We start from the raw sequence: 16,515 nt of genomic DNA on the forward strand, positions 1-16,515 counted from the left end.
GCAAATTCAACTTGACTCTGGTTTTGCCCTACTAGAGATAGGAATAGCTCACATTAGACATTGGAGACATATATTTTATGTCAATTCAATGTTAGCTGCGATCGGTTGTATGTCAAACCACAGATAGATTGAAAATTGGGAACGGCCGTAAGCATTCAGATCCGCGCACGGGTGATAACACGCATGATAGGTATAGCGTCCTTATGATTTGCAATTTCGAAACAGGAATAATAACATTATTATGATATCGCAGTGGGTCTGTCGCCGGGCGCGTCGTTCTCGAGCGCGGAGGGCAGCGGCGGCCGCTACCGGCACCTCGCGCGACGCAACTACTCGCCGCACCGCGACAACGCCAGCGGTACCTTACTTGTTTAACTTTAATCTTCCTACTACTTGTTTAATCTTATACAAACAATCTTGTATGTTAAGTTTGTTTTAAGGAAACGGCTGCAAGTATTCAATTCGAAATTAAGTACGTAATCTAGGGCTTTGGAGCGAAGACGAGATTAATATAAAAATCCTTTTTGTAACTGCTTTTTCCGTTTTATTTGTGGCACTGAGCTATTGTAGGCTAGTAGAGTAAACAGAAACTAAAAGAAAACAATAATGTTCTAAACAGATAGAGAGTCAAAAGGGATGCTCGACCAGTTCGTTGTAATCTCTCTCGTTCGTCCTATAAAAATGTTGAACACGTTCGTTGACCTTTATCCATTTTACCTACAAAGTATTATCACCCTGTGCGTCGATTGCAGGTTGTGCGTTCGACAGTTCGTCGCTGCGGCTGGAGACGCGGCTGGACGGGCGGCTGGAGGAGCAGCTGGCGGCGCTGGAGTCCCGCCTCGAGCGCCCGCCCGTGCCCGCCGTGAGTTACCGACCCGACACACACTACTACTGACTACTGACACCAGCCGCTAATTGAGGAGCCGTGTCTCCTGTCACCTCCTGTGAAAATAAACCTCTTAAGTGACATTTTTGGTTCCGAGAAAAATGATAGAAACTGCCTACTTCAAAAAATAGGTACTATCAGAGAAGTTGATTCCTAGGCAGATGGGGGACCTACGTAGTTTGGTCGCGTTACGTCAAACCCGATAGATCACAATTATTAACATTGAATTGACATGATCCGACCAGATGACGTTGGTCTGTCGACTGCCTAGGAATCAATTTCTTCGATGGTACAATTGCTTGCAGGCTCACACATAGAATAATTATTAAAGAATGAGCTCCAGCTGAGGAGATTTTGCAGTCGATGGTACACAAAATTCTGAATACATTGCGCTCATTTTGAGCGTAAAATTAGAAGAGCTTCTGTATATGCCCCGTCAGTTCCTTTAGTTTTTTAAATAAAAATAACGGAGCTTTCGGCCCAGCTTATGTGATTTAGCACTGATGCTCTAGATTGTCGCTAACATCAGTTTGAAGTGTAAAGGCGAATCCACAGTGCACTGTTTATGAGCGACATTTGGTATAATATTATGATCTGAAAAATAATGTATTATTTATTAGAAACTATTCAATTTCAGTAAAAGTATGTTGCCGCATAAAAGTGCCTTGTGAATGTATCCTAATATTAACAATTATAACTTATTCGAGCTTTGTGTTCGTGTGGTTTGTTTGAAGTGAGTGTAGAAGCTTTCTAACAGCGTGTTGTATGATCTGAACATAAAGTGCCTTCCCTGTGGCCTTAACCGCGATGGTGCCAAGTAGATGTAAGAATCTCTAAACTATATCCACGGAATCACTCCACTAGTCTTTAGTATGTTTATGGGAATATGTTGCATAGTATATTATCTGGAGTAATGCTAAGTACTCACATGCGGTTTTGCTCGATAGTTTTACTCTAAATCGAGTAATAATTACTGTGTGGACCGCAAAACTGACAACTCGAAGTCTCGCATCGAGCCGGCTCGATAGAATTAAATATATCGATTTAGAATAAAACTATCGAGCAATGCTGAATGAGTGGACGAAATCTCGAGTCGCGGGTTTTGCTCGACGTTATTGCTCGATCGAGCAAAACCGTATGTGACTACTTAGCTTAACAGGTATTTGGTAGACATAGGTTCGTAGAGTCACTATAGATCTGAGCCCGAGACTGATTATGCCTGACGTACAGATACGAGCACTTACATATTTTACAAACTTGTAATATTGTATTTTGTAAAAATATCTTCTACGATCATCTAAAACATATTATGTTAGTTAGTGCATTTTTACGTTACGTTGACGTAAATTTACACGTCACGTCAACGTGCCGTGCCACGTTACCGCACCGTTCCTCGTAGATGACGCGCGACGTCGTGACGTGGAGATGTGGACAGGTGGCCCTTGGTGCTCCTACCCGTACCACGGGTAATGTACTGTACGACATAACAACTTGAAGTTATGGAATTGGTCACAGTTATATACGCCAAAGTTAATTTAAGTAGAGAGGCCAGACTGTTCTAAACAACACTGTACTGTGGCGTACTCGTTTCTCTTAAAATTTGCCAAAAGTACGTAGTAATGTTACTTAGAAACTATTTTTACATTTCGAATAAAAATGAAACATGCACTACAGTTCAGTATTATTAGACCGTCAAAACTAATATAATAAAACAGCGTATTAACGTAGGTTGTAGCCGTTGTAGGTACGACACGAATTGGTGACAGAATTTGTTTCAGTTACTCTTTATAAAAATGATAACTTAATTTTATGATGAAGAGTTTAACAGAAAATGTCCGAAGCTTATTTCAAAATCTTTATTTAATTAAAGTTAAATCTAGATTTTTGTTATTTCTTAGTGACTATTGCAAATTGCTATACAGTATTTAAATAGAGACCAATAAAAATATTGCAACAGATTTTGTCATTATATCGTGGTAGTTTTTTATTTAAGTTACAGTGAGGGTGATGCCAAACGAGCGTAATTTGTGAGTTGTGAGTCGCAGAATTTCGGCTGGCAGAAATTCTGCTGCATTCAGTTTCATACAAAAGTCCTGTTTGATTCACACGAGCGCAATTGTGCGTCATGATTTGTATGAAAAGATATATGTATTATCGATTACGCTCGTTTGGCTTCACCCTAAAAATTACTTGTTTAAAATTATATTACTATTAAAAAAAGAACAGCTGGATTTTAAAGGAATATAATATTCTCCACGATTTTAAAGACTTAAGAGTCCGGGTGCCATCGCAGTTCTCATACAAACGTAATACCAAGATAATTTCCCATACGAGAATATTTACCATAATTGAGTTATTATTCAGCTTAAGATATTAATTACCTAGGTTCCTATTACACAAATATTCACTGCAAAATATTTACATACCAAAAATATGAACAACTAGCTGTTGCCCGCGACTTCGTCCGCGTGGACTTCAGTTTATAGCGCACGATGTCAACAAAATTGGTGTCAAAAGCTTTTATAAAAAAACCCTGGTACCCCTTAAATCAAAACAGCTGTGCAGTGTGCACATAATATTTAATTTTTTAAAATTAAACTTTATATATTATGCCAAATATTAATGCCCCCCAATTACACAACTTTACCCATAAACTATTTATCATTGATAGGTTTCAGGTTACGTCACTGTATATAATATAAAGTACTGACTTATTATATAACGTTATAAGAAATAACAATCGAAAAAAATCGAAAATCGAATGTATGATGATACCACCTCTTATAGAAAGATATTGGGCAAGCGTTAGCGCGATGTAAGAGACGCACGGCGCCATCTAGTATGAATTTTTGAAACTAACTTAATTTGAACAAATTTTCGTATTTTCACCCCCTTACAACCCTTTTTTCCAGTAAAAAAGCAGCCTATGTCCTTTCTCAGGCTTTAGACTATCTGTATACAAAATTTCATTACAATCGGTTCGGTAGTTTTGGCGTGAAAGCGAGACAGACAGACAGACAGAGATACTTTCGCATTTATAATATTAGTATAGATTACAATTTAGTATGTAAACATTGAGAATTGCGATGGCATCCGGACTCTTAATATTAGAAACACAGCTAAGATTTTATTGATAAAAATAATATAATATTATACATTCTCTATATAAATTACAAATACTGTAAGTAATATAATATTGGAATTTGTGAGTTATATTTTGTATTGATGATTAGATATTGAATTTCTTATTATTTGATAAAATCGCTAGTTTGAGAAAACTCTTCATAAATTGATATTTATTTGTTGAAGTCATATTTTCACGATAAACTGCCGATGTTAACAATGTGTATTTTTGTTTAATGATAATGATTCTTAACTGCATCTATACTTTATACTAATTTTATCATTCCGAGGCTATACTTATAGAATAGTATTTAAGTAAATGTACACAGCTAATATTTACATAAATTATTTTGTATTGGATATATTTTAGCGAAAAGCATGTTTTGATATAATAAATGACATGTTTTGTTTTTTGTAGTTTTATTGACTAAACCTGTGTTGTTTAGACTGAGTGGCAAAACTAATGAAAGCCTGGCCCATATTATAAAGGTAACAGAAATGCTTTATTTTTACCGTTTTCTAATTTTTGTTACTTAATAAAAATTTTAATAACTTTAATTTTAAACTCGTTCGTGGCGTGTGCTTTCCCTATGTAAACGGTGAGTAAATTAATTTCACAAATGTTGCACAATAGCCAATAAGTAGATTTTCTACTTACATTTCACCAGAAAGTCAACGCTTTTTACTGTGAATGCGAGATTAATCCCTGGTTTCTGAAGTTTATTTCGAAAACTCATTGGCCAAATCTTTATAAAAAATCTTTATAAAAGTAAACTGAAAGTGACACACCGCGGGTTGCAATGGCTCCTACTCACATTGCATCTACGACCATCTTTAAATATCAGAGGTGTGACTGCATCTACGACCATCTTTAAATATCAGAGTTGAGCTGAGTGTGATTCCAGCGTGGGCTGTGCTGTTTCCCGGGTCTGGGCGGTGTGGGGGCGCGCGCGGGTCGCGGGGAGGAGGCTTTACTGCTGGAGCGTCAAGGTCGCGCGTCGCAGCAGACGCGCTCCTCCAGCCTGCCGCCGCCGCCGTCCGCACTGCCCCGCCCGCCGCGCAAGCCCTCCGCCCGCGCCGCCAGATACGACCGCCTCGACCATCGAGACGCACGCAAGGTGGGGGTTTAGCTTTACTTGTAAAAAGAGTACAGAGCGTAAAGACCTGCCCTCTTGCTAATAAAAAGGTCCACGCTAGCTATATACAAAGATTTCCGTGACATAAGCTTTGTTTTTTGCCGTTTCTAACGCATCAGATAAGGACTAAACAAAGTATTATAAGCTGGATCTCTTTATCGGTAAGGAACTGTTATAATATTATGTTTACCGTGACTGTCCGACTCCGACTATATATTATTTATAAATTAATATTCTCACAAGTTTTACAAATATTATAATGGGTGATATTTTAGGACTCAGACGGGTCGGGGTCTATCGCGTCGACAGCATCGCGCAGCTCGCCACTGCCGTACGACGCGGTGCGGTCGAAGCTGCCGTCCGTGCCGACGTCGGCGTCGCTGCCGGCGGCCGAGTCGCGCGAGTCGCTCGTCCGGCCGCGCGACTCCAGCCTGCCCTCCCCCTCCAAGCTAGCCGTGTACGCCGCCGCCCGCCGCCGCTCGGCCGAGTCCGCGAAGGACAACAAGCGAGCACACCACTATCGCATACAGTTTTGATACGAGTATTGTTTGCTTAGTGACTAGTGTAGAGGAATACTGGAGATTGTTACAACGTGGTTCCTATCAGTTTTCATGTTTTAACCTTTCGCTGTGCCTTCGGCATATATACGCATTACGCATCCCTAGTCACCCGCTCATAATTCCGATAGTTTATTTTTGTTGCGTGTTATGTACGACGTTTTGCTTGCAGTTTAGTACATATTATAGCAGTCATGACCAATGTTGGCTCGATTAACTTTTAGGCTTTGCGAATTTTCGATTTGAAAATTTGCCTAAGTATTTAAAAGGAAAAATTAACTTTCAGGTAGTCTTTGTTTGTATTTGATGTCCAGAGTACGTTGATTTAGATTAAATTTTTATCTTATCAACACCGCTGTTACTTGATCGTTGCGTCTATTTCGGTAAGAAATTGATTTGTATCACGACGTTATCCGGCTTGATGGAAATTATATGTGAAATACATAGATTTGCTGTGACCAAGTTGTATTATTTAAGTACCTAGGTTTCTCATTTTATACATGTGTATATTTAGAGTTCAGACGCGCGAGACTAATCCCATCGACGGCGACACAATAATAAATCATAATACATATTGTATTATCTAAGTGATTATTATCTTTTACATAACTTATAGAATTAGTATTGTGATTTGTGTCATAGGTGGAATTGTGAATATTGTAGAATACGTTACAGTTCTTGCAATCTACGAGCGCGCGTAGCCTTTATTTGTAGTTGTAATTGTGAATAGACATTTTTGTTAGTGTGCGTACCTGACGGAGCTAGCGGAGCAGTCAGTAGCGAGCGAGCCATGTACGCGTGTATTAGATATGGTCACTCACACAACTAAGGGCGCCGCGCACTCGTAGATTGCAAGAACTTTATCTGTTACCATTTGATTTCCTTCCTACCCGCTAATTGTTAAGTAAGCGTTTAAAATCCTTACTTAAATGAATAATGCCTTATTCTACCGTATCTAGATATCCTTGAAGATTTCATTAATTTTTGTGACTGTCACCTACGTGCTATATTACGTGCTTACCTAAGGCGTAAGAACTTTCGTAAAGCTTTCTTTTTAAACGTGTTTGTTTTAGGATATACCCACATGATCCTAAAAGACCGCTAGCCGCTAGGGAACACTTAGGGCCTGTTTCACCACTTCCTAATAAGTGCCGAATAGGCTATCCACAACTTAACTTGACAGAAAAATTAGTATGGAGAATCTGTCAAAAAAGTTGTGAATAGCCTATTCGGCACTTTATCAGAAAGTGGTGAAACAGAACGTTAGTGTTAGAAGGCGGTTGGTGAAAACAGGCATAATTAGTATTGTTATGATTAAGCAACACATGGAATTTAAAAACGTTTTCCGAATACATATTTTTTATTCCAAATGCTAATGTGGTAACCGACTAAAGGTTCCGTTAAACTGCTCCTAGTTAATATTCCGGAGCATAACTTTACCAAGACGTCGAGACTCAAGCTCGAACAGTTTAAAGAGCTCTTACAACAATTTCACGGAATATTTTGTTTGGAAATACCTTTGTTAGGAACTTTTGTTAAACGAAATCAAAATAATCCGGTGCTAGTTACGTATTGGAGTAAGCCAACAAAACTTCCCGTTTTTTAAAGTTCCCCGAGTTATTGTTGTGTAATTTTGACGTGCCCTCAAATTATGTCTCAAATAAGTTCCCTAAACCGGCTCCGTCGTAAACATAACAAACATCTGCAGCCGACAACAGCTAGCAAAGTCAAAACGTTGCCTTGATCGTGACATTGCGGCGCGCTCGCGAGGGCGTGCGGCGCGGCATGGCGCGGCGACCTCGCTACGTTTGCGCAACGCAAACACGGCGAAGGCGCTCAATTTCTCAATACCCGATAGGATGGTATTTAACAGTTGAGCAGTTCGTGTTTAAATCCATACTAATATCACAGTAATATTATAAATGCGAAAGTGTGTCTGTCTGTCCGTCTGTTACCTCTTCAGGCTCAAACGCTGTACCGATTTTGCTGAAATTTGGTATGAAGATACTTCGAGTCCCGGGAAAGGACATAGGATACTTTTTATATGAAATAATATAAAAAGTATCCTATATCCTTCCCAATATCATAAAAATGTACAGTTCCCGCGCGATAAACGTATTTTGGCGCAACGGAGTTGCGGGCGTCATACAGTCAAATTAATATTATTAACACAAAAATTACCAAATTTTCGACTGTAACCAAAAACTTACCACATCGCAACGCGCGTTGTTGAATGTCCAAGTCTCTACATTTAGTTACAAGTTACTTACATCAGGTACATTGGGTAGCTAATTTTTAACTATAAATTCAGTAGATATAATAAATTGGACGTTTACTATTATAATCACGATACCGTACATCGAAATATTACCTACAGCCTACCTATTTTATTTTCATATTATCTACTTTAGGTTGACTCTTCATATTATTTTACCGTTTAGTACCCTATAAATTATATAAGTTACTCGATGCCATTTAGCCCCAGATCTAACCCATAACATGCAACTTTATACAGACCGCGACCATAATGCACATTTATAGACAAACAGACGGTAGAGACGAATCGATTCCTCTTGACCTAAATCCGCGGGTCAAAGCCATGTCGCTGCCGGAATAACAATGTTGATCTTCACTCAATTATGCATTATGCTTTGATTTTAAATTTTAATATAAGTACACGGCAAATGTTTTAGTACGACGACGACGGTATCGGTACGAGAATAAATGTTGTAGTCTATACTCCACTCGGGCTAACTTGTCGCTAGCGGTCATTGACTCCTTGTCAAAAACTTGTCATTTTCTATATAAAACCACGATTGACAATCGGCCAAAAATAGACCTTCGGTCGGACACTATACAATAATGAAGTAAAAAATAAAACGCCATCTGTTTTCATATATTAGAATTAAAATGTTGATTGCATTGATATATTTTCTGGATGGAATATAGGCCAATAGAATTTTTCAAATCGGACCAGTAGTTCCTGAGATTAGCGCGTTCAAACAACCTCTTCCCAATTATAATATTAGTACATATAGATGTAGAAAGTTGGGCAAATAATTCTAGACTCTAGAGAAAATTTTGCAAGACTGCAGTAAGTACATATTATCCTTTTTTTGGATGATGGAAGATAATGAAGAGACAGATATAAAAGTACCTAAAATATTATTAATAATAATTAGAAAAAAGATTACGAATTCAAATAGGTACTTAGTTGAGAATTGCTTTTAAAAGCATGTAGTAGGAGATCAATGTTTTGGTGGACTCAGATTGATCAACAGTAGATAAATGACAATAGAAATTGGCCAGTAGCCTGGCATGATGCATATTATGTATTCTTTCGTCGGTTATGTGAGGGCACCGGAAGTCAAAGAGGATGTCCTCTTGGAGTTTGGACTTCGAAATTATAGACAGGCAACTTCTTGGGTTGGGCGCCGGTCATTCAAAAATCGACCATCGGCGACTTTACTCTTTAGTTCGAGTTTAGCAAGTAATTCAAATTGTAATCCATTATTTGATAATACATATTTTAAGAACAACAGTTATCCCACCAAAAACATTTTCATGTAATAAGGTTGCCAAGACGAGAACATAGTTCGTGGTGTCAAAAAGTAGTGAGATCTCATGTAGAGCCAAGTTTCTATCCTTACATAGTTTTTTTTTTTTGTATCTAGCACAAGGAACGGTGTTAACTGGTATCTCATACTAACATCCACCCTCTATATCAAAAAGATTCGAAAGGTTAGGTTGGGTTTAAATTTTAATAAGTTTTTATTGTTTCTGTACTAATGTAATGTTACATACCTACCACAGCTTTCTAAGACTTCAGGAAGTACCCTTACAATTTTGATGGTCGGCGAGTCAGTGACAAAATTGTGGGTTTTTGGACACCTATAAAGTCTAAAGTATAAAAGCTACGATATTCAAACTTTGCGCATTTAATTACTATACTCATGAACTATCTGGCATCATCCAAACCAAACTTACGAGGGTTCAAAAATACGACGAAACGTTTTCAGAAACGGTAGGTAGTGCCCTTGCGATTCGCTTGGCTCGTCTTGGCGGGGGCACTACCGTGCCCCTATTTCGTAGAAGAATAACAACGGTACCGTTTTTCGCAACAAGTTTAACGAAAATAAAGTGAGGCGGGCGGTGAGAGCGGCCGTCGTGGCAGTCGGCGCTCGGCAGAGACAGCGGGCTGCGCGCGCGCATAACCCAATTCCATGCATATCAGCTTTCACAACGTTGCGTCACAGCCGCAGAGATGCGAACGTTCGCTTAATAAAACTTATGTAATCCAAGTTTCTAATTATTACTAACAATTCGTAGCAGCAGGTTAACCGAACAGAATATTACCGTCGAAAAAAACATGGGGTTTTAAGTGACCTAAGTACGTCATGAAATGCAGCAGCAGATTGGAGAATAGAGTTATAAAGTAACATGACTAGAAATTCTTCCCAGAATCTCGATGTCGTTAGTATCTAGAATCTTTAATCTAGATCATAGTTGGCATAAGAGACTAAAGTGTATGAATGTCTTCAATTTGTATAGAAACAATAGAGACATCAGACAGCTAGACGCACTGATTGCATTGCATTGGCTACGCTTTTGACAATTAAACTTTACGCTTTTGAAATTAATAAAGTAATAATCGGCCAAGTGCGAGTCAGACTCGCTCACGAAAGGTTCCGTACCATTATCTAAGAACAAAATTAGGACAAAAATTGTGTTTCTTGTACAGCTTGACAGCCCCTTTATATTAAATATATATTAAAAATTAAAGGGACTGTCCCTTTAATTTTTTTATTTTATTATAATAAAAATATTAAATTACACATAGGTATATCTAAGGATTTTGTAAAAATCAAGTACCCACCTGTTGCCATTATTGATATTGAGCAAAAAAGGGCCAAATAAATCACGTTTGCTGTATTGGATTGGACCCTTAATTATGTAATATTAACTATATTTTGTTTTTAGTATTTGTTGTTATAGCAGCAATAGAATACAGTATATTAGTCTAAGCGATAAGTTGAGAATGGCGAAATATAGAGATAAGGGTCCTAAAAATAAGTGCGATAGCTCATTAGATTCGGGAAGACGTCTAGAAAAATGTATCGGAAGCGTGTATTAGCACACAAAAAATTGCAAAAGTTATAAGAAAATTAGGTTGCCAAAAAAAAGGTATTACGATTTTTGTTAAAAACTCCGAAACTATTGACATTTAAGAAATTTTTAAAAAATATTCTTTAAGAGGAGGAAATTTCCATAAAAAAAACTCTCGACTCCCGGAATTCTATCTCTAGTATTTATAATTTTAATTTAACACTGAAAGTAGGCCTCCGCGCAACATTTTTAGGTAGCGCGCGCGGCTTCAAAACCGAGCACGTCACACTATACTTGGTACTACTAATATAAGTATATTCTGTGACTATACGTAATTTTTTTTTAAGGTATTAAATATTAATTTAAAAATTTAAAAAACTTATGGTGTATTCCAAACACTTAAAAAAATTCGCTCCCGTTGGAAATTTAACTTAAAGTTAATATTTCAACAAATTAGACAAATGTTAAGTAACGAAATTTTTCGAACTTCCGTCCTCATTGTACATTAAAAATACAAAAACAACGAAGTACAACAAAGTGCAGAAAAAAAAAAATTTCAATTTTTTATTGCACCTTTTCAAAAAAAAATTCTGCACTTTGTTGCACATCGTTGTTTTTGTTAAATTAAATTTTTAAATTAATATTTACTTAATACCTTAAAAAAATAATTAGTGTGACGTGCTCGGTTTTGAAGCCGCGCGCTTTACCTAAAAATGCCGCGCGTAGGCAGGTACTATAAGCTTTTCAATGTACTTATATAATTTTCAATGTATATGATTTGTCATATACATTGAAAATCATATACATTGAAAAGCTTATAAATAAGGCATATTCAATTTCAATACGAGATCAGTGATTTTAGCGTTGGGAGCTGTACTAGTTAAAACTGTGACACAGCTCCCAGCGTCTTCCGACTTCCACTCTGGAATACTATATCAACTTTCAGCGTTAAATTAAAATTATAAACACTAGAGATAGAATTCCGGGAGTCGAGAGTTTTTTTATGGCCTCCTCATAAAGATTTTTTTTTTAATTTCTTAAATGTTAATAGTTTCGGAGTTTTTAACAAAAATCCCCCTCCACAAAAACTTTAGTCTTTACACGTAAGTTGCAAGTTCAATATTTCTTCTTTGTAACTGTGTTAATAGGTATTTGGTAACAATTTTGGAGCTCGCTCATACCAGCAGCAGTGTTAGAGCAATAATTGATATAATTTTGTCTTATGTCAAATCAGGGCCCGTACCACGAAACGGTTTTGAGACTCAAACGTCATTTCGCGTTTGTTAGAGTAAGACGCGGCATTCTCGTACGATTGTTTGAGTCTCAAAACCGTTTCGTGGACCACGAATCGTGGTACGGGAGCAGTTTCTATACGAGTAATCGTTGAACATAAGAAAACCGGCCGGCAACGCACTTGCAGCTCTTCTGATGCTGCGAGTGTCCATGGGCGACGGAAGTTGCTTTCCATCAGGTGACCCGTTTGCTCGTTTGCTCCCTTATTTCAACAATTTTTTGTCTACTTTTGCTAAGAAAAAAAAAAGATATAAACAAATTAACTATTGTATAGAGAATTTAAAAAAATATATTACTTTGACATTATTTTTTTTTAAATATATTTTTCATCGGTCGAAAGTACCCAAATTTGAGGTTTTTCGAACCTTTAAAAATTCATATCTTTCAAAATATTAACTTTATCGTAAAAAAATTTATTGGTATTTCAATAAAGAATATAAGTAAGTACAAAAAATTTGTTCGGTTGAAAAATAACAATTCCTTGCAATTGTTTAAACAATATGGCACCGGGTTGCGCCCTCGCAACATGCATTTATATCATGAGGAGGGCAATTTGAAGAGGATCGCATAAAAAAATTGAGGTGGAATAGTTTTCGGTACTCATGCGCCGACTCGTGCTAGTCTAACTGGTACCGACTTCAAAATTATGAAGATTGAGTACAGAAATAATTGAGGTTTAGCCGAATTTGGAAAAAGGCACTATTAGATAGGAAAAATTATTTAATACTTTTTAGTTCATATTATAAGGATGTTATTATTGTTTTTACCTTGGAAGTCGGTTTTAATTTTTTGTTAAAAATAATAATTTCACTCTTTTTAGTTACCTACTAACCATCGCGTAAGAAAATACTTCAACCCCTTAATATTATCTTAATCTTGGTAAATGTTTACAAACCTACCCCAATTTATTTGACAAACTACTACAAAAGAAAGTCGACGGAGCCCCGCTACGCGGGGCTCCTATATCTGGGTGCTGTGGTCTAAGTTCCAACCTAACCTAACCTACTTTTGGACTTTCTAGATTGTGTTTGTTTTTGTTTTGGCGGCCTCCCCGTCCCCCCCCCTTCGGTATCCGTGGTTGAGTAGTTAAGTAAGACCCACTCATCACAGCCTTGAGATGCCTTAAAAAATAAAAATACTTCGTAAACATCAGAAAACAGATGATCTTATCTGAAGATTACGAAAATCTCAAATGCGAATTTCTTCTAAACGGAGAGTTTACTGGCGGTGGAAACGGTAAGTAGGAGTTTTTCTCACCCAAAACAATCCTCACCAACATTTAATTGACGTAGGTTAAGTATTTTCGCCATACTAACAAGGGTCACATTTCGGCCTGTCATTCGACAGGGGTTGATTTTTGAGAAAAGTTTATCTGAGCTTTTTTGCTTCCTTTGGCGTCATCTATCGATTGGTATAATAAAAAGGGGTGGTCATAGGGGGTTGTATTTTTGTCGTCAAAATTTTTCTAAGTATTTTCGCCATACTAACGAGGTTCGTATATCGGCTTGTATCTGGCCGGGGGTTGATTTTTGAGAAAAGTTTATTTGAGCTTTCTTACTCCCCTTCGTGCCCCCTATCGATTGGTGTATTCAAAAACCACCCCGGTTATAAGAGGTTGAATTTTTTCGTCCAAATTTTTTTAAGTATTTTCTCCGTGCTAACGAGGGTCACATTTCGGCCTGTCTTTCGACAGGGGTTGATTTTTGAGAAAAGTTTATCTGAGCTTTTTTACGCTCTGGAGTAAAGGTTGAATTTGTTACTTATGTTCAATTTTGTGGTACTTGAAATATTATGTATTTTGAAACAACGTTATGAAACAACATTAAGTATATTTTTTATATAAAAATCGCTTTGAAATATACCAAATAAATAAGGACATAACGTGATGACTGATGATATTTTATGGTGGTGTGTGTATATTGTATTCGTATACAACCATGTGAGTTGTGACATTGGTAACCCTGACATGGTAGTGATGATGATGATGATGATGATGAATGTAATTTGCAGAGTAGCATATGCTTTCAGTTCTTAAAATAACGCCTAAACCCCCAAACTTCTATCTATAAGGAATCCGGAGTTCTCTTAGTATCTTCGGAACCATAGTATACCTTGGTGCAAAATCTTGCGTTTTGGTAGCATATGCTTAGGATGCTTCTCATAAAACCAAAATCACCATATGTTTCCATATAAATTTTGAGGAGTTCCCTCGATTACTCATGGATCCCATCATCAGATCACCACTTTTGTGAAAATGGGACCAAATTGGAGTAAAACCTAATATAACAAAACAAAATTTTTGAAAATCGGTTCACAAACGGCGGAGTAGTGGTCGAACATACAAACAAAAAATAAAAAAATAAAAAATATCCACAGCGGAATATATAACCTCCTCGTTTTTTGGAAGTCGGTTAATAAACAGACGAACATATAAACTCCTCCTTTTTGGTTGGAGGTGGTGCTCATTTTTTAATACCGAGCGAAAATCGTAATAATAAGTAATTATTATAGTATTGTTAGGGACCTACGACATAATTATTATAGTGCCATCTAGCGCCAAACCAGCAAAACTGAGTCAGCAATACCGCAATAAGTCGAATTAGTGAGGTCCAACGGTAGCTGCGACACGTCCGTGCTTTCCAAGGCAGGGATGCAACTAAAAATGGCGCGGTGTTGCAGACGCTGATATCCCCCCGGTCAACCATCTATAGTGACTTACAATGCCATCTCGGAGTCGTTTCTTGCACTATTTTTACGACGGTCTTATTGACGCATAGAGGAAGAAATTATGTATCTTTTAATGATCGAATATCAAATTCGACACATTTCGAGTTACGACACTATTGTAATAGCAGTGCGATATTATAGTGCCATCTAGCGCCAAACCAGCAAAACTTATCGAGTGAACACAGACAACATGAATCCCCTACTCGATACTAGATGGCGTTAGGTGCGCGAGAACATGCTCGAACTTTGTAGAAACATTCCACACTTGTTTACGCAAATCGGGTAAGGAACTTTCTGGAACTCGTCTCGCCCATATAAATTATAAATAAATAGCCACAGGTAGATGGGCCAGTAGTTTAGTTCGATACGAGCTATCGCCTATCATCAAGGCGACTTCGAAGTGAAAACAGGTGACCAATAGTGAGTGAACCTTTGAAACCTACGACTTGGCTACGACCTAGGACAGTGACAATGCTTAGTGTTTCGGACCTAGTGCTTATATTTGTGAATAAGGTCTTCAAGAGAGTTAGCAGGGCTTTCTCTCCAAATCCTTCAAACCCTAGCACGTAACAACTGGTGTTAGAAGTGGGAATTGGAGATGCCATTGACTCCGAGAGAGGACTTCAAGGGGAACGTGTCAGGACAAGGGCGCAACGAGCCACACCCACTGGGAACCTGGTTCCACCCACTGTGGGGCAGGCCCCACCCACTGACCACGCCCCTCAGGCTCCACCCACTTTTGGTGAAGCCACACCCACTGGTCCCGTCCACCGGGATCCGCTCACAGACCACGCCTGTCAGGCTCCACCCACCTTGGGTGAAGACACACCCACCTCACCTTTGGATGAGGCCACGCCCATTGGCTCCGCCTACTCAAGCCCCGTCTACTAACTCTACCCACGTTTACTTGCCCGTAGCTTCTGCAGCTCCTCACGTGGCTCTTCAATTAGAAAGTTTAATTGGGTTAATTCAGGCTTTACAAAAGTCACAAGAGTTACAAGAACACAAGCTCGGCGCTTTGCAGGAGTCACAAGAGCAACAAAAGGACCTCCAAGAGAAAGCGCTTCTGGCTTTAAATGTTAGTGATACGGTAACTACACTTCGTAAAGATGTTGACGTAATGAACGAACGAGTTACTAGGTTAGGATTTGATATGAAAAATCTGAAAACCAATATCACCGAACTACAGAAGAAAGTAGTGCGCTTTGAAGCTACGGCAGCTGCGGTGTCTAGGAAACACTATAGTGGTGCAGGGACCAAGAGTAAAAGTACCGCCATACGACGGTACTACTTCTTGGAACGCATATCGCCAGCAGTTTCAGACTGTTGCTTCTGCCAACGGATGTACTGACGAACAATGCTTGACCGCTCTCACTGTTGCGCTCAGAAGGCAAGCTTTGTCGGTCGTGGAAGCACATACAGGAAATGGGTTCCAAGACCTGATGGAGGCACTTGAATCCAGATACGGGGAGCGACACCTAGAGCACGTGTTCTTCTGTGCCCAACTACGTGACAGAGTCCAACGCTCAGGAGAAGGACTACAACAATGGGCGTTGGAAATTGAAAAACTTGTCAAGAAGGCACACCCAGGAGCCGACACCAAGATGGTTGACATAAACATTGTTCAAGCATTTGTCGACGGAATCAGGGACCTGGAAGTCAGAGCTGCAGTGCGGCTACGTCACCA

General features: G+C 38.5%; 1 protein-coding gene across 2 annotated transcripts in view; it reads left to right on the forward strand.

Annotated features, from left to right (window-relative positions):
- LOC121727482 (angiomotin-like protein 2) overlaps nucleotides 1-6,160 on the forward strand; it is a 42,474-nt gene extending 36,314 nt beyond the window's left edge. For both annotated transcript variants that reach the window (XM_042115361.1, XM_042115360.1), the window contains exons 15-18: nucleotides 254-358; nucleotides 753-862; nucleotides 4,915-5,127; nucleotides 5,421-6,160. In XM_042115361.1, coding sequence (XP_041971295.1) covers nucleotides 254-358; nucleotides 753-862; nucleotides 4,915-5,127; nucleotides 5,421-5,681 — 689 coding nt within the window. In that variant the 3' untranslated portion in view covers nucleotides 5,682-6,160. The remainder of the gene's footprint in view (nucleotides 1-253; nucleotides 359-752; nucleotides 863-4,914; nucleotides 5,128-5,420) is intronic.
- The last annotated feature ends 10,355 nt before the right edge of the window (nucleotides 6,161-16,515 follow it).

Source organism: Aricia agestis, chromosome 5 (assembly GCF_905147365.1).
Source record: "Aricia agestis chromosome 5, ilAriAges1.1, whole genome shotgun sequence".
In the NCBI taxonomy this organism is placed as follows: domain Eukaryota; kingdom Metazoa; phylum Arthropoda; class Insecta; order Lepidoptera; family Lycaenidae; genus Aricia; species Aricia agestis.